The sequence below is a fragment of the Scatophagus argus genome, chromosome 5, assembly GCF_020382885.2.
Source record: "Scatophagus argus isolate fScaArg1 chromosome 5, fScaArg1.pri, whole genome shotgun sequence".
In the NCBI taxonomy this organism is placed as follows: Eukaryota; Metazoa; Chordata; class Actinopteri; family Scatophagidae; genus Scatophagus; species Scatophagus argus.
The window spans coordinates 22,699,346-22,717,596 of NC_058497.1; the positions used below are offsets into that span (position 1 = coordinate 22,699,346).

The 18,251-nt window shown below is 41.9% G+C and overlaps 2 protein-coding genes across 5 annotated transcripts; one reads left to right on the top strand and one right to left on the bottom strand.

The window, feature by feature from the left end:
- Positions 1-333: 333 nt before the first annotated feature.
- On the bottom strand, positions 334-9,822 carry cep126 (centrosomal protein 126). 3 transcript variants are annotated; one of them, XM_046389726.1, is made up of 12 exons: positions 9,398-9,822; positions 9,017-9,136; positions 8,196-8,341; positions 7,995-8,106; positions 7,611-7,782; positions 5,267-5,433; positions 3,483-5,230; positions 2,126-2,256; positions 1,685-1,742; positions 1,217-1,426; positions 1,015-1,079; positions 334-919 (listed from the first exon to the last, which is right to left on the bottom strand). In XM_046389726.1, exons 1-12 carry the CDS (start codon positions 9,430-9,432, stop codon positions 836-838), a joined length of 3,048 nt encoding a protein of 1,015 aa, XP_046245682.1. In that variant the 5' UTR covers positions 9,433-9,822; the 3' UTR covers positions 334-835. The 3 variants fall into 3 exon arrangements, with proteins under 3 accessions (XP_046245682.1, XP_046245681.1, XP_046245680.1); XM_046389725.1 differs by having other exon boundaries at positions 2,126-2,244; positions 3,483-5,433; XM_046389724.1 differs by having other exon boundaries at positions 3,483-5,433; positions 9,398-9,821.
- Positions 9,823-10,516: 694 nt separating this feature from the next.
- On the top strand, positions 10,517-17,841 carry trpc6b (transient receptor potential cation channel, subfamily C, member 6b). 2 transcript variants are annotated; one of them, XM_046389732.1, is made up of 13 exons: positions 10,517-10,997; positions 11,484-11,554; positions 12,377-13,145; positions 13,253-13,438; positions 13,630-13,794; positions 14,079-14,295; positions 14,770-14,997; positions 15,099-15,363; positions 15,456-15,651; positions 16,306-16,512; positions 16,754-16,810; positions 17,099-17,204; positions 17,302-17,841. In XM_046389732.1, the coding sequence occupies exons 3-13, from the start codon at positions 12,405-12,407 to the stop codon at positions 17,433-17,435; spliced, it is 2,502 nt and encodes an 833-aa protein (XP_046245688.1). In that variant the 5' UTR covers positions 10,517-10,997; positions 11,484-11,554; positions 12,377-12,404; the 3' UTR covers positions 17,436-17,841. The 2 variants fall into 2 exon arrangements, with proteins under 2 accessions (XP_046245688.1, XP_046245689.1); XM_046389733.1 differs by having other exon boundaries at positions 17,129-17,204.
- Positions 17,842-18,251: the final 410 nt, after the last annotated feature.

Here is an 18,251-nt window from a genome sequence, read left to right on the forward strand (position 1 = left end):
ATAAATAGAGGCTCCAGTGTATTGGTGTTACTTTAATTCAGGGATATTATTCAATGAAATGGGACCTAAAGCAAGAACAAAGTTCAGGGGTAGGCGCACTTGCAACAGAAAGCTGGAAGCCCTCTGGCAGAAGCTCACCTTGTTGAGCCAGTAGGTCGAGTCTACTGCACAAGACATAATCATCCTTTCTGCAGCCATCAAAGGCAGACACACACACCTTCAATGTTACGACACTCTCCCCATAAACCATTTCTGCTCCTCTACCCATCTACTGACTGTGCTACGCATCCCTACGTAAATATTAATGCTGCCACACACTCTGCACCAAGTCAGTTTATCAGGACAACAAGCTTTATTCAATTTAACAACCACATAGTTTCAATCAAATTACTATGTAAAATAAATACAGAGTAAGACAGGATTTGAAAATAAAAAAACAATTCCATACAAATCTACATTTTGCAGTCAGTTCTAGTCCTGTTTTAATTATAAGAAGGGTCTGTTTTTCCATTTGTGAAACGAAAATGAATTGAAGCCAGTGTAATGTTCATAGGCACTTAGGATTTGTTGTTCATGCAGACGGGGAAAATACAACAAAACTAATTTCAACCTACCAACTTTCTGATGGGTCTTTTGCTGATGTCTTTTTGGTTTTTTTTGTCTCGCCAGGCCATTGCTTCTTCTGATCTGTGAGATCTTTAAGTTATTCCAGTCGGCATATTTAGTGTTTAAGGAGACCAAACCCATTTTACAGGGTAGTGAAGTGTTTGGTTAGACAGTATGACGCAGGACAGGAATGGGAGTGAAGACCACTGTGGACCCCGCATGCTTAAAGTCAGACTTTCTTCTGGTATCGAGAGCGGTTGTTAGCTGAGGATGCACGCTGCTTGTGATGGTTTGTGTATTTTACTTCCCTTGTCTGTAAACAGTGGAAAAAAATAATTGATAAAACATGTTTAACAGGCACCTTATGTGCTGAGCCAAGCAATGAATCCCTTAAAAATTCATACTTACAGATGGTCCATCAAGAAGTACAGGCCCACTCGTGCCACCATGAACCCCCACATGTTCTCGCACAGCTGCAAACAGTAGCAGACAGGAGTGGTTATTAAAATGACAACATATTAATACTATATGTATATATACTATACATATATTTCTGTTAAACTCAGGTCACAATCTAGTCGATGATTTCTGGCCTTAGCAAAGTGCTCACAGAACAGCTGGTGGTTTAGCCTGTCTAGAGAGAGGAGGATTTTCTGCTCTTCCAAGGAAATGGTGGTGAGTCCCTGCTGTTGGCTGCGCTGCTGCACCGCTCCAGGTCTCTGTGCTTGGCCTGTTTCCATGGCAGCCACAATACGCCTTTCTTCCACTAGGCCTTCAGCATGTACTTCAGCCAGGTGTAACTGGGCTGCACTCTCCAAACCTGAGAGCACAGGAAAAGCCACTTCACAGGCATGTATTCTCTCACTGGTGCAGAATATTCGTTTTATTTTCACATTACTCCTACAGACTTTGGCTTCTTTTGGGCTATACATTAAATAATATACATGCAGACAGAAATCTTATGAAATGTTGAACATGACTCAGGACAAACATTTTGTAATCTTGCTGTTTATAGAAATTAAAAGTTTGTTGTAACACTTACAGACACTTAAACACAGACACACAGTGAACACAATACCTTCATCCGGAAAGGTCGTGTTGTAAGTGCTGGAAAACGGTCTGACTGGCTCTGAGGTCTGTTTTGTTGGATAACAAAATCAAAACATGTTAAGACATTTAAGTCTGAGATTAACCTTAAAATATTATTTATGTAGCTTATAGTACACTGCAAAAATTCTAGGTGATTGGCATAAAGCACAATAAGAAGTAGAGCATGTTGTAAAAAAAAACATAATGCACCAGTGCTTATTTTTTTAGACAACAATGACAGCTCCAAGTCCATCCGGAAAGTCTTGTCTTAAGAGGCATAAATCGTGACATCTAGGCAGTTTTACCAACACCAAGAACAGCATGAAAGGGACTACAAAACTGATTCAACAAGTTCAAACACACACCCATTTACTGATCTTGAGTAATTATTGTCAGTCTTCCTCCCCACAGGGCAAATGCATGCATGTACCTGAGAGGGCTGAGGAAACCTTCTGTTCCCTGAGCCAAGAGGCTGTCTGCTCTGCTCCACACCGGGTTTCCTCATGACTCGCCCACTTTCCAGGGCCTGCCTTCTGAGTTTGGTTTTTGCTGAAAGATCCACTGAAATAAAATAAAAACAACAAATATTGTTATCTGGCATGTAGTGATCCCCTGTGGCCCCCCATGGAGATCCATGGTAAAAAAGCTTCCATCTTCAACTTGCTGTAAAGACAACTCAAGAGACAACCGAGAACAATGACTTCCCCCCTTCACACCAAGTCTTACTCAATAAATAGAGCAAAACAAAAACATTAAAAGATAGCTGTAATATCGCGGAGGCAAACCGTGGATTCCAAGGTTAGCAAAACTGAGAAAACAGACTTGAAAGCTGTTTTGTTTTTTGACCTAACTTGCAATATGCAAGAAAAGATATCACTTTTATAGCACTGTGCTCTGCAATATCTGGTGTTGTATTGAATATTTTCTCTATATTGTGCAGATCTGTACAGCTGCACTCTTTAAACTATAGTGTGCAAATGCATGCAGAAGCTCGAATGCAGAAGTTACACAAAAGGTACATTTTTTATAGTTTGAGATTTGATGGCACACTGGAAAAAACTGGTTCAGATCCAACATTCAGTCTCACCAGCAGAAGGGGTGAGAGAGAAGCTACTCACTCCTGTGCTGGCTTTGACCGAGCTGATGAGACTATCACTCTTGATGACAACATGGGACGGATTGGCTCAGTATTGAGGCAAGGCGGACAATGGGCCATGGTGAGGCAGAAACCTTTTAGGGTCAATAAGGTCTTTTTTTCCAGATATAACTGGATTCCTTTTTTTCAGTCCAAGAATTCACATCTTCAACGAGTTTTCACTATCAAAACATAAAATGATGGAAATGTCTGCAATTATGTGGATCAATTTCAGTAAGTCATTAATACATAAATAGCGGTAAACACCAGGCGCCAGAGAGCATGTCATATTGATGCAAATCATAAAAATTTGTCTTTCAGTGAAAAAGGATCTCTTAGGCATCTTATACAACTTGGCAGCGAATCACAAAATTGGCAGTCACAAAAACAACATGAAGCTCATTCGCTGCGTTTTCCTTACATGAGGACAGATACAGACAAAAGGACAGAGTCAATGGGTCACCGTGATTGTAACTTCATGTTAAGGAAAAAGCAGAAAAGAGATCAGTATACAGTACTGTAGTTTGATAGCTAACTTTAGAAGCCAATAAACTCGGGAGAAACTGCATGAAAATCTAACTGACACGTCTCTGGACACACAAACCAGGCCTAAGCTGTGTGAGGGGGCTGTGTCAGCCAAAATATACATTACCGTCCTTGGTGGCTAACGCACTGCGGACACCATGCCAGAGCTGTGAGATCTCCTCATCTGTTGGAGTGCAATCCAAACAGAGGCCTTTTTCATTGTACACCGGCCCTCTTCTTCCACTGCAACCCCGGGTTCCCTGATGACCTGAGCCAGGCGTGCCCTTTAAGTTGCCCTCTAAGTCGGGACAGGAGTACGAGGGTAGCGGAGGTGCGTACATGACAGAATTATCCATTCTGATTACATGACGCATGTAAGGAGGGAAAAAGCCTTCCGAGTTGGCCTTGTGCAGGGCCTGCTCTACAGTGAGAGATTGTTTACAGCTGACACTCCTTTGATCCACACCATATGGAGTCTTAGAGATGTACGTCTTTTCCTCCACCGACTCCATCCTCGGAGGTGGGCGGGGCACTATGATCTTCCCTTGGGTTTTGGCAATGTGACTCACCGCAGTGGCAGATTGAGGTCGCATGACAGTGCCCCTTCTGGTTCGCGAAGAAACAGGAGCCGCTCCAGCTCTGGCAGATCGCTCTCTCCGAGGGACCTTGGGGCCAACCGTCCTGGTGCTGCTCCAAGGCACCTTGACCTCGTCTGCTTGTTCCTGGGGCAAGCTGACTTGAACCCCAACATCTGCCCACGCCTGCTTTGTAAATTGATAACCAGTGGAGGCTGGAGGGGTCATGCTGGGTCCAGGCTTGGATGCCCCTGAGACTGTAGTGAGACTTAGCTGGTGGTCCTGTGAGTTGTTACTTGACTGACCAAGTTTGGAAGACTTGTTTTCCATCTGTTTCATCATGTCCTGTTTTTTGTCGTCTTTCTCCACGTATTCCTCATCAAACCACCGTAGCTTCTTTTTCACAGCGTTTTTGGCCTCCACCTCTTTAGTTTTTGACCTGGTCAATTCAACACTATCTCTGATTGCTAAAGCTACTTGCTTTGCAAAAATCCAATGTCCTGAACCATGCACACATGTGGTATCTCCTGACATATATTTGGACTGCTTTTTAAGGATTCCTTTAATGAATGTGACTTCACATACTGAATGAGATGTTCCCACTGAAACAGGCAGTTTTTGTACTTCTTCCTCAGGATGTTTAAAGCACTTAAGAGAGTCTGATTGAATGTTAGACCAGCATGCGTGTTGCACTGATGCTGTATTAAGGGGCTTCTCAGTTTTGAGCTCTGAGTTTGAAACCTTATTGAGGTTATTCATGGAAGCACTAGGCTCTTTCTCTGATGACAGGTTGTGGACTTCTTTTTCTGCTCCCTGAAGGGTTCCTTCTTGTGAGGCGTTTTCTGTTGTGCTATCATTTAAGACTATATTTGGCTTTGGGGGAACCCCAAACATGCTGTCTTTGCTGTCGCCATTTTTGGAAGGCAAAAGTATTTCTGTAGCTGAAGGCTGTTTTAATTGTATGTCATCACAGACCCTCTGCTGCCTGAGATCCAACAGAGGTTCTTGTTTAGGACATGAAGACAGAAGTGCTGTATTTCCAAGAGTAACTCCATTTGTCACAATGTTGTCACTTACGTCAAAGTGTTCTGGATCTGTACTAATAAGTTCACAAAGACTTAGTAAATTACAGTTGTGAGGAGCAGGCCATGTCTCTGTTTTAGGTGTTTTCTCAAGAGATGTGAACCCCCAAGAAGCTATAGAAGAGTGTTTCTTATTGTTAGGCACCTCAGTGTTCTCTTGTTCTTTCTGCTCAGTTCCATGCAGTTTTCTTGATTGGGGTGAGTTATCACCAAGAAGAAGCACCGCTGAGAGAGAAGTCAGGCCTGATGTTGGACACAAATCACTTTGCTTTCTCAGGTCAGGCTGGAGCTTCTCTGAGTCAAGCAAGAATGATGAAGGGGAGCACAGTAGATGTTTTGTGCTGTGGTTGGGGTCCTCATTCTCCAAACTGTCCTTACTTGAAAGACTTTCAGAATTACAGCAGTCAGACAGGTGGATGTCCTGAAATATGGGAGCGAAAGAAAGATGATGAGTAGAAAAAAATAATCTGATTTATGCAAAGTAGCTAAAATAAAATATGTTTTTATTTGAGAGCGAGAGATCAGAAGAGTGAGCAAAAGACCAACACTTGAATCTCACAAAACAAAGTTTTGAAACTTAACTTTTCAGAAATTATTTCTCAAATGTGATAAGAACTATATGTATTTCTTGTCTATAACATTTGAGTTCATGATGAAAATTCTATCACCTAATATACAAAAGCAACAAAAGTGAGTATGTAGGCATCTTGCTCATTTGCTGGGCTGTAAAGCGCAAACAAGTTGTTGCAAAAAGGTCCACTTAGGAAAAACAGAGCTGGAAACCAACCGGTCAACAGCAGGTTTCAGAGTGGCTGTGAATTCCCACTTCACTTTCTTGGGCTATTTTAAACCAGGTGTCTGACATAAAATGTGCAATTTATGACAAAGTTGGTTAACAAAGTTGAAATAGCACAGTGGGGACTAACTGACTAACCGGACTAACCGGTGAAGTTAACATAAATTAACTTCACCGTAAAATGTGACACCTTGTTTGCTGTGTTGAACATGGAATATAAACATGACTGACCGTGCTAACAGCCCACCATGAGAGATAATTAAGGAAAGACAACTGCTCAAACTGGACACATATGTGAAAGTGGTTTGGTGTGACTTTCTTCTTCTTTGAAACACTACCAGATTAGTCTGTGTGTAATATGCACAGGTCAGGTGTGAGAGGGGGATTACACTAATATTCCAAATAGGAATTTGGCATTTCATGCAAATATGAATACTTTTTGAGAGCTGTTCAAGCATTTCAATCCAAGTCCCACACTAAAAAGCATCTGTAGTTTGTGGTCTGCATCACTGAGGGAGAATTTTTCTCAACACGTTTCACTAGAGGGTGCTGAAGCTAGCTAGTCTTTGTGCAGCTTGTGCAGGAATAGGCTTGTGTCACACTGCTGCCCCCTAGAGGCCTACTTGTGAAGGATGAGATACAAATGAGACAATTAAAAATAATATGTCAGTATGTCCAATGCTTAAGCTGATCAATGAGCCCACCCCAGTTTTTACTCTTAAACAGTGTCCCCATATTCACTATATCATCCTGTAGTAGGAACATATGGTGTGATTATGCAGTTTGCAAGAAAATACGAGAATGGCAGACTAAGTGTAGGAAACACCTGGATGGACAGATGGATGATTAAAGTGGTTAAAATTGATATTTTTCTGGATAAAATTGCATCAGAGGACAATGTGAAAACAACGTGTCAATGTGAAAGGGGTCGCCTGCTGTGATAAATCTACAAAGAATTATCATCTGAATCCGCAGCTCCTCTTGGCTGGAAGGCGCTGCATAGTTAATTTCAGCTCATTGTTCAGCTGGCCAACTCGCAAATTTGCTGTTTTGGTTTCACTCCTACTCCTCTTATTGCTCATTTTCGGTCACAGCTGGCAGCTGCTATCAGAGAACAAGCTTCAAAAACCCAGTGTTTGCTACCGGCTCAGCACCAAACCGCAGACAGACACAGTTAGTAACTGGCTGCTGGACATAATGGAGCATTTAGGAGCTTAAGAGCCGGATGTTTCCCTCAAACACAACTCAAATGAATAATGACTTTCTGTAACAGGTGGATGTGTGTGTAAGCTTAAATTTTTGATCACAGTTTTGTGTCTTCATGCTGCTCACGGGCAGACATGACTGACTTTTGTTTAAAAGTGAATCACAAAAAGTTAAGAGTGAGCCCGTGATTTCATTTCCCCTGTGTCTTCACACATTCTTGCCATTTTAAAACAGCCTGACTTCTCTTCAAAAAGCTCCAAAAAGACTCTGCTGTCATCTTTAATGTTTTGGCAGTTTCTAAAATCTAATAAGACGGGAAGGGCCGCGTACAAGCTAGCGCTTAACATGATCAACAGTTAAGACTGTTTGACAAACCGCAGACTGGTTTTAGGGCAGGTCATAGCATGGGGTAACAGCAGTACTGTTTTAATGGAGTGTGTGTGTGTGTGTGTGTGTATGTGTGTGAGACAAAACAGCTTATAACATAAAGCACCACTATAGCACAATGGGGAAGGATGAAATTACATAAAATCTTTGTGAGATGTGAGAATGCCAGCAAAACATTTTATTTCCTGGACACATGAATGAAGTAATACCTGTGGACTGTGGTCCTGTTGCTTCTCTTGTGTCTTTTCACTGTGTTGACTGTTGCTGAAGAGAGTCATACTCTGCTCCTGCAGCAGTTTGGAGTAGGCCTCAACAGCAGAAAGTGCTTGGCGGTGGGAGGATTTACAAACTGTGGGAGGCTTAGGAGAGGGACTGCAGCTTCTTTAAGGGAAATATAAATAAAATGTATGACTTCTCCAGCAATTAAAAAGGACCACACACACTAAATGTACTGCAAGTCTAAAATTCTGAACAGAAATATCACCAAAATTTGAGTAACAGTATGAGATTTTAATCCATCAGCAGTGGATAGAGGCGTATAGGACACAAGTCAGTCACATGAGAATGATCTAATTATTAATCAGACTTTTTACCTGCTAATGTTAGAGTTGCTGGACAAGAAAGAGGACTCCTGACAGTATGAACTCAGCGTTCCTTGAATCTGATGCAGTGCATCTTCAATATTTGGTACGTTTCTTCTAAAAGCTAAAACACATAAAGGAGAACTTACAAACCAACTGAAATGTGTCAAGACTCTGCTGCTCTAAGTGGAATAAGTCAGACACGTCACTAACATTGTCTGCATCTCTGAGAAGGAGGTAGATGGGCTCTTTGGAAGCGCTCAGTCGCATCCAGCACTCGCTGCCTGCGTTGCTGGAGGATGTTCTGCCTCAGCCGTTGCTCCTGCACGTCCCACTGCGTCCGTCTTTCCTCCAGAGCCCTGAGACATGCAGAAGGGCACAGCTTAAGCCTGAGAGACATTTTAACTGATTAAATGTAGACTTGCTATGGTTTTCATACAGAAACCTGAGTCTGATCTTTGAGATATGTTGTCAACATAGTCATTAATAAATTAAAGCTAGCACACTCACGACTGGGTTCACAGAGGAAGCCAATAATATCATCAGCAAGGTGAATCAAGTTCAGCATTACTGTTATTTTTTAATAGGTTAAAAAAGCTTGCCTCTGCTGATAATTATGGAAATACAAATTCAGGTGCTCATTAATACCTGTGTGTGAATACGAGGCTACAGTACTGGCAATATCAGGCTACTGCTACCAGCTTTAGCTGTCTGAGAAGTGACACTTCAGTCCCTGTTCTGGCTCACAGTTATCCTCAGGGCTAACAGATCTATTTCCAGGTCTAGACTGCAAGCCTGTCAGCACCATCCGTGCATGTATGGAATCACACGCTGTCTGTCCAGGAAGTGCATACTGTAGCCTGCACCAGCAAAGCAGCGTTGATTTCCAAGAGGGAACTGAAAACGATGCTTTTATACAAAGAAATGCATCATCTGTGTGCTGCAGAATGTGGACGGTAGTTTGAACTGAGAGGACCTCAGTAGTGGTTCAAATATAAAACAACAATGCGTGGTTGTTGGACACCAAAACTGACTTTCTGCGCCGGTTGGTTTCCTGGGAAAACTTGCGAGCTCGGGCTCTGCACAACCTCTGCTCTTCGACCAAAAGTTGTCTCTCATCTTCGAGGCCTCCATCAGCTCCCAGCCTCGACTTTCTGGAAGTGAACAGCTAAGGAGAGCACTTTCACGGCAGTGTGCAGATATAGTATGTCACCTGAATGGAACTTTTGACTTAAGAGGGGGAAAAAAACATATTTATGTTCTCATGAGTTACACAGGCTGGTTACATACGGGTGACTCACAGTGTCAACGGTTAATCGAACAGTTTCTCTTCACTTGCTTTAACTCAGCTGGGAGGGGGGCGCGTAATACACATTTCTATGGCTCTACAATATAAATAAACGTTTAAAGGATACGCGTGGTAGTAGAAGTTGTCTTGAAGAACTTGCATCCTCCGACGCTCCTATTTCTGGCTGACACCGTGCAGACATAGAGGTTCAGCTCCCAGCAAAACTGCTAACATTAGCTGCTAACTCGGCTGCTTTGGGGTCCCGTTTAGCTAAAGTCAACCGCCAGTCATTCAAATTCGTTCAGCCATTTTCAGGGCAAAGGTGTGCTCGAAATGTTCCGATCCACATCGCAGCACCTTCCCTGGAGGAACGAAAGGCCCTTAGGTCGTTTTTTTTTTAAAAAAAAAGAAATAAACACTCCGGCTAAGCTGTCGATTTCACCTGAGTCTGTGTACAGTCCTCCATGATAGCAACCGAGGACGCAGTTCCTTGACAACGGGGACCGCGGAGGTTATTCCCACCATGTCCAGCAGAGGGCTCGGGGCTCAATACACGCATGCAGCCTTCACGTACACCTGGAAGTGTCGTAATGTACTGCACTGATCAACAGAGTATAGCCTAGTTGAAAACACGGAGCTAAATAAGCACAATCGAAATAAAAACAGACGATTTAAGGGAAAGAATTAATGGGATAGTTACAAAGAGTAATGCTATTAGGTGCTGGATCAAGTTTTTTTTTATCTGGCTTTAGTGAACATTGTCCAAGATGATTATATATTTATACGTTTTCTGTCCAATTGTATGTAAATTGGCATATAGCTAAAGTCAGTGTAGGCCTACTGTAAATACTGTGAAATCGGTGGGCCTAATAAATACAGAAAACATACTTAGCTTAAACATATTTTCAGTCATGTCCTCTACTTACATGTAGGTCTAACTTACTGCATGTTAATGAAATGTATAAATAACCTACAAAGAACTTTGGTTCATATACACCTTTATTTTGAAGTGTGCACATGCCGGTAGTTGTTTTTGCGTGGCTTATGTCTGCTCGGGCATGATTGCTTTCATTAAATATAAAGGTGTGCCGTTATTATCTGTTACATTTGATGGCACCGTGCGTTAAGAGGATTTAGGAAAATCTGCTTTTTATAGATTATTTATGCGCACCTATGAACTATGGTTCACTGCATCAAATCTGTTTTCAGTGTGTCAGGCACCATATAGACCATTAGAGGTGGTGCGTCTGCAGCCTGCACATTGACACACAGTTTTTGAGAAAATAATCCCTTTGCTTCTGCCTGTTTATGGCACAACCAGTAAGATGAATGCAGTTCTGATGTGTTTAAGTCCACTCTTGGTCTGATAAAGTGTTTTAATAGGCTATCTTGCTCTGGGCTTACCAGTCACGGTTAAGGAAAATAAATTATGATCTCCAAAACAGGGCCAAGCTGTGTACAATAAATTATAATATGCCAATATTCTGTTATAAAACACATTTGAAGCTGCTGCAAAACCGCCCACTGGGCGTGGACAGGCAAAACCGTCGGCGTCAGGATCCAAGGTGGGACACAGGGTGAGAGTGAGACAGGTGGTCAGCAGACTGACCCGAGTCAGGCAGAAGCTTCACGAGCTGCAGACGGTCGCCTTTGGACGTGGGTTTGGGGTCGTAACGACCTTTAGACAAAGTGAAGTCATTTGGGACGTAAGCCTTCAGATCTGACAGGTGAGTGGACGATTTAGACTTTTTAATGTTGCTGTGAAACAATTAAGGTACACATCGAAAATAATGAAATTCTTTACTTTCAAAACAACAAGAGGGAAATGTCGGTTTGTGTTAAGGCTTGTATGGAAAAAAACCTCACGATGTACCTTAAAGGACCATCAGAATTACTCATTAATCTCATCCTGCAGTGTCCCATTTTTCAAATCTCTTATTGTGCCTCTGCTTGTCATGTATACACTGATGTCTTGTGGTCATGTTAAGGCAGGCTAACAGAACATTTTTATTTTATTTTATTTTTACTAGGAATGTTAATATCATGCACATGTAGACAGATCACCTAATGGCGTTAGAGGAATGTTATACAGCGCATCTTCAAAATAGTGATGTTACTGCCAGTAATCATGCCATACCAATGTTTTTGTGTAGCCATGTTTGCTATTTTATTTATTTATTTATTTCATTTCTTGCTTATTCATCTCCCGTAAGAGCTGTTGCCTGACATGCTGAAGAAGAGCAGCAGAACAAAAACAACAAGGCGTTCTCAGAAATCCAGACAGGTAAATCCACACGGAGCAGTAAGCTTTACCTACAAAGTGTAAGAAGTGTTTTGTATATCATATTCATTCCTAATTCCCTAACTGTTCCTTTATAGTTGTGATTATTGCGGCTTCTCTGACACCATTTTCATTTGATCGTGTCTCAGCTGATACAGACTTGATGCCAAAGATGAATAAGCTGATGAATTCAGTCTGACTTAGAACAAATTCTGTATAGAACTGTGTGCTGTGTGTGTGCTCATCAGGGTGTTCACTTCTGAAAAAAATCTTATCAGTGCTAATTATGATTGAACGAGTGGACATTGTTATCTATCTATCATCATCTGTGCCGAAGCAATTAGCTCCTGGGATAACCACATTATTCTAATGTAATTACTGAACAGAAAGTGGATTTAGTCATCTGACAATGACATAAAACATAATTAGTATTACAAATATTCACTGTCATATGGTAGTGTGGTCATAGTGTAATGAATGGATTTAACATATACGTGAAGCAGTGAATAAAAGTTTACCTCTGGACTGACTATAACACTTGCTGTATAATATGCCAGAAATGTAAAATATATTTGGCCAAGTATGAGGCGGATGGAGATGAGTGGACAGACAGTGCCAGGCCATGAATACAGGCGAGCAGATGATGAGTCTGTGGGTGGCATCACACACATAGTGAGAGTTTTAATTCAGCTGAGAGCAGCTGTCCATTGCACCCTGTTGTCCACTCACTTCTTAGGTCACTGCTGTCTCATTCCCAAGGCCTTTTTTTGGAAATATAGAAGAAGAGAGAAGGAGAAGAAATCAAATATGTTCATTTGTGTTTAGGTGGGTCAATTAAAGGAGAGCTCCGACAATGCGGCGGGCCATGGCCAAACCAAGGACACAAGCCTTACGTGGAACTGGTTACCTGTCTCATGCTCAGTCCACCTCCTGCCTTTCCATGACAGAGGAGCTTTTCTTAGATGCTGCAGAATATGGCAACATTCCTGAAGTGAGGCGGATGCTAGAGGAGCTGCCAGATCTCAACGTCAACTGCGTGAACTACATGGGCCAGAATGCACTTCAGCTGGCAGTTGCCAGTGAGCATTTAGAGGTGACTAAGCTCCTGCTTAGGAAGAAAAACCTTGCTAGGATAGGAGATGCTTTGCTGTTAGCCATAAGTAAAGGCTACGTCCGTATCGTGGAGGCCATACTGAGTCATCAGGCCTTTGGAGATGGTCGGAGGCTGACCAACAGTCCCAGCCAGGCGGAGTCACACGATGACTTCTTTGCTTATGATGAGGATGGCACACATTTCTCTCACGACATCACGCCCATCATCCTGGCCTCCCAGTGCCATGAGTATGAAATCGTGCACATACTTCTTACGAAGGGGGCCCGTATAGAGCAGCCCCATGACTACTTCTGCCAGTGCAGGATCTGCAGCGAGCAGCAGAGACATGACTCATTTAGTCATTCACAGTCCCGTATCAATGCGTACAAAGGTCTGGCTAGTCCAGCGTATCTGTCCCTTTCCAATGAAGACCCGGTGATGGCGGCTCTGGAGTTGGGCAATGAACTTGCAGTTCTGGCCAACACTGAGAAGGAGTTCAAGGTAACATATTTAAGAAGATGACAGGGTTTGTTATTGTTTTGGTGCTATTAGTGATTCATAAAAGTAAAAGGATAACACATTATGTATGTTGTCTTTGTCTGTAACAGAATGATTACAACAAACTGTCCATGCAGTGTAAAGACTTTGTGGTGGGACTTCTGGATTTGTGTCGAAACACAGAGGAAGTGAAGGCCGTCTTAAACGGGGACACTGAATCGTGTCAGAGCTCTGAAAACTTCAACAGACAAAACCTTATCAGGTTAAAACTTGCAATAAAATATGAAGTTAAAAAGGTAAGCATGTGAGAAAAGCACATTAATTTCTAGGATTAATACTGATGCTCTTGATATTATATTCAAGCTTGTATTTTTCCACACTCATGTTTCCTCAAATAACCCCTCACCCTTTCTCTGTCTCTCTCTCTCTCTCTCTCACACACACACACACACACACACACTAAACACACTCACTGCCAATGGAGCAGTTTGTGGCACATCCAAACTGCCAGCAGCAACTCCTCTCCATCTGGTATGAGAACTTGTCTGGACTACGTCAGCAAACCACAGCAGTTAAAATCCTTCTTGTCCTTGGTGTAGCTGCTGGGTTGCCTGTCCTGGCCTTTATGTACTGGATAGCACCATCAAGTAAGGTTAGTTATGAAAAGACATTGTTCTTAATAGCTAAGTTAATATTCTGCCTATATTGTTTTGGTTTTTCCTTTGGGAAACATTTTTAACACTTTTAACAGAGCTAAATTGAGAGTGAATGTTGGACTTGTTTACATACTGCTGCCTAATGCTATGGTTATACTGAAGAAGGTTTAGTGTTTTGGTCTTACATTTTGATTAATCCTCTTCTGCGTGCAAAGAGGATGTTCTGTCAGAGACTATTCATATAAAATAATGTTTTGTTCTGTTTGCCATTCCCTGACAGTTAGGGAAACTCATGTGCGGGCCTTTCCTGAAGTTTGTGGCCCACGCAGCTTCCTTTATGATATTCCTTTGCCTACTGGTCCTGAACGCAGCAGATCGGTTTGGAGGAACATTGCTGCTGCCTAACATGACCACACACGATCATCCCTCACAACTGTTTCGTATGAAGACCACCCGTTTCACCTGGATGGAGATTCTCATCATATCCTGGGTCATAGGTCACGAGTATAAACCCATATTCAGCCCACACTCTTGTATACAACCACAATTAGCTGTTAAATCTCTTCCTTTGTTACTATATCTTTTCATCGTGTTAATAACATTCCTCCCCCTTCCGACATTGAGTCTTGTCTACTTCACATAGTTGAAATCAAGCTCCCACACTTACAGCACTTATGCAGGTGTGTGCGGGGTCAAGGATATTAAATCCCCACACATCCATCATGCTAGAAAATTGCCTGAATATATAATTATGCAGTCTTATCGCATATACCACAGTAAATCAGACTGGTAATGACTTTCCAAAGATAGAAAAGTCAAGGTGACATACAGCATTACTAAGTCCTGTGTGATTTGACTATCAGTTCATGCCATATTTATCATGTTTTTACATCAAATCATATTAGACATTATTTCATTTGCAAGAAAAACAGTGTGGCTGTCGACCAAATGTAATTTTTTTTCCCCTACAGGGAAGATCTGGGAAGAATGTAAAGATATTTGGTCGCAGGACATCCGGGAGTACATCTCAGAACCCTGGAACCTTCTTGACTTTAGTATTTTGGCCATTTTTATGACCTCTTTCATCGCCAGATTAATGGCTTTCTGGCATGCATATTCGGCTCAGTGTTATGTTGACAAGCACTATGCTGATCTGTCCAACATAACCTTGCCCTCTGAGATACAGTATTTCCAGCTGGGTAAGTGTTGATATTGTTTACAGTGTTACTTGTACAGATTCTGTACGCAGGTGTTGAGCTAAATGGGGTGAAAGTTTGCTGTCCCATCTGTTTATTTTCAGCTCGAATCAACTGGATGCCCTCAGACCCGCAGCTTATTTCTGAAGGCCTCTATGCAATTGCGGTTGTGCTGAGTTTCTCTCGTATCGCATACATTCTGCCTGCCAATGAGAGCTTCGGGCCTTTGCAGATCTCTCTGGGAAGAACCGTAAAAGATATATTTAAGTTCATGGTGATTTTCATTACAGTTTTTGTGGCTTTCATGGTGGGAATGTTCAATCTGTACTCGTACTACCTTGGAGCCAAACACAACAATGCCTTTACAACGTGAGTGTTGCTACAGACTGTAGTTTGTCTGATAAAAATTTAAAAAATGTCTACACTACACTAGTTCAACTCCTATCTTTCTGTTTCTCCAGGCTCGAAGAGAGTTTTAAAACCTTATTTTGGGCCATCTTTGGCTTGTCAGAAGTGAAATCAGTCGTCATTAACATCGACCATAAGTTCATTGAGAATATTGGCTATGTTCTTTATGGGGTCTACAACATCATCATGGTGATTGTCTTGCTGAATATGCTCATTGCCATGTTCAACAGCTCCTTCCAAGAAATTGAGGTACGTTCTAACCATCCACATTTCTAAAACTTTTATCCTGAGTTTTGTGTCTTGTATGCTGTCAGCGATGACAATAATAATGTTCTTCTAGAAAAATTTGATTCAATAATGTTATGATTTACTGCAGGGTGGCACGGTGGTGCAGTGGTTAGCACTGTCACCTCGTAGCAAGAGGGTTCCAGGTTCGAATCCCGGTCTGGGCCCTTCTATGTGGAGTTTGCATGTTCTCCCTGTGCCTGCGTGGGTTTTCTCTGGGTTCTCCGGCTTCCTCCCACAATACCAAAAACATGCACATTAGGTTAATTGTCTACTCTAAATTGCCCCTAGGTGTGAGTGTGAGAGTGTGTGGTTGTTTGTCTTTGTGTGTTGGCCTTTCGATTGACTGGCGACCAGTCCAGGGTGAACCCCGTCTCTCGCCCGTAGTCAGCTGGGATAGGCTCCAGCTCCCCCGCGACCCTGACGGATAAGCGGTATAGAAAATGGATGGATGGATGGATTTACTGCAGACTTAAGTTCACACAATAATATTGTATATTTGATGGAGAAGTTTAGTTAAGTTTAGCTTAGTTATTAACTCTCTGAATATTCACCTGCTGCTTATCAAATGTTTCCACCACCTCATTGCTGTGTCCTCTGTCCTCTCTGTTGCTGCAGGATGATGCTGATGTTGAGTGGAAGTTTGCCAGAGCTAAGCTCTGGTTCTCATATTTTGAGCATGGTGGCACACTGCCTGTGCCCTTCAACCTCATACCCAGCCCCACATCTGTCATTTCCCTCTTGCTGGGGATAAGGGAATTTCTGTGGGACGTGCCTCAAAGTAAAAGCAAAGAAATTTCAAATGACAGGATGGAGCTTAACAGGGTGAGGTATCAGCTAATCATATGCCAGGGGGAACTATCAATCAAATTCATTTTCTTAAAAAAGGCTAGAAAACACACAGACTTCTGATATGGTTTGCCTGCATTATATTCTTTGATATTGTCTACAGGGCCCTCTTGTGTCACATTTAAAAGTTGCAGGTTTATGTGCATCCATTAAAAGCATCTTTTAATTTAAGTATTAACAGCACTTCTTCTCTTTTTTTTCTTTTTTCTAATCTCAGTTGAGGCAAAAGGAGGATCTGAATGTGGAAACATCACTTTGTCCAAGCCATCACCAAGTAAAGCAGCTTTCAGTACCAATAACTCTGTTAATAACTGAGCTGAGAGCAAATTGTCTTCTCCCACTAAAGTTTTATATACAGTGATGTGAACATAAAACATGCAACGTTTAACTTATTCAAGTACCTCATATCTCACCACATTAAGGTTCTCAGAGGGTGACTTGCTGTATATACACATAAGAATTGATGTCAGACAAATACATAAAGTGTAGCCTATAATCAGACATGCTAACTGAAATAAATTGGCAGCTGCTCTTCCTTTCTCTTCTTACTCTGACGTTTTAGGACTCTTTAATCTTCTATTCTTTATGGCAGAAGGTAATGAATCGCCTCATCAAAAGGTACATCTTAAAAGCCCAGAGAGATAAAGAAAATGATGAAGTGAACGAAGGTGAGTTGAGCAGGTCATCTGGATACAGTGTTTCTCATGTCCGAATCACGAGTTACGAAGCCTCATTTGATGCTGTTTCATTCACTCCCACCCAAAGGTGAACTGAAAGAGATCAAGCAGGACATCTCCAGTCTCCGCTATGAGCTGCTGGAAAGGGGGAACCATGACATGGAGACATTGGCAAAACTCATCAAGCAGCTGGGAAAAGTCATTCATGCTCAGCCGAAATAAGAGGAGAAGAATTAACTGGCTATGCAAGAATGTAAACATTAGAGTTGAGGCACTCAGTCAGCATCAAGCGGGCCCTTAGGCACACACTTGTTGGGTAAAAGCTTGAATGATAAAAACAGACATGATGTATTTTAAATATACAAACATCTCTTTATCCTTAGTGTAGATGTGTCAGTTTGAGAGGAGAACTCATTAAATACTCTTTGTACCTGTCCCATGTGTACAGTTACTCACAAATGAAACTTTATTTCTTGCTTTAATTCTGGCTCTGTTACACTGACGTGCACTACTGACTGCTAACATATGATGGTGCTGCCTAATAACCAGCTGTTTGTAGGGTTTGATTTAGAGGCACTGCTTCCATCTGAAGCAGGATATGTTTGGATGTCAGTGGTGGGATTAGAAGTCAGACATAAAAATAAATGAAAGCTTGTTGACAATGACCACCTTCAGAGCCTTCTGTGATTCTTAACACAGGAGATGGTCATATTTTCAAATCAATCAGCAGGACTCCAGTGAAAGTTTTCACAGAATACATTAACTTTTTCATTTTTTTAATGTTGTGTGTTACTTAATTGTTGATCGCTAAGCACAAAGTTTAATGAATATCATTAAATGATTATCTTCCCCTCGTGGGCTTCAGAGGGTTTATGGCTTTTTAAAATCTACGCAGCAGCTGCTGTTATGCTCTCACGCTTGCTGTGAAGCAAGACAAACGTCTGAGAACAGCGTGACCTGTCACACAGACAAACAGCTCACCTCCATGCAGTCAGGTTTGTAAAAGCTACCACTAAACTCCAGCTGTCAAGTCTCTAA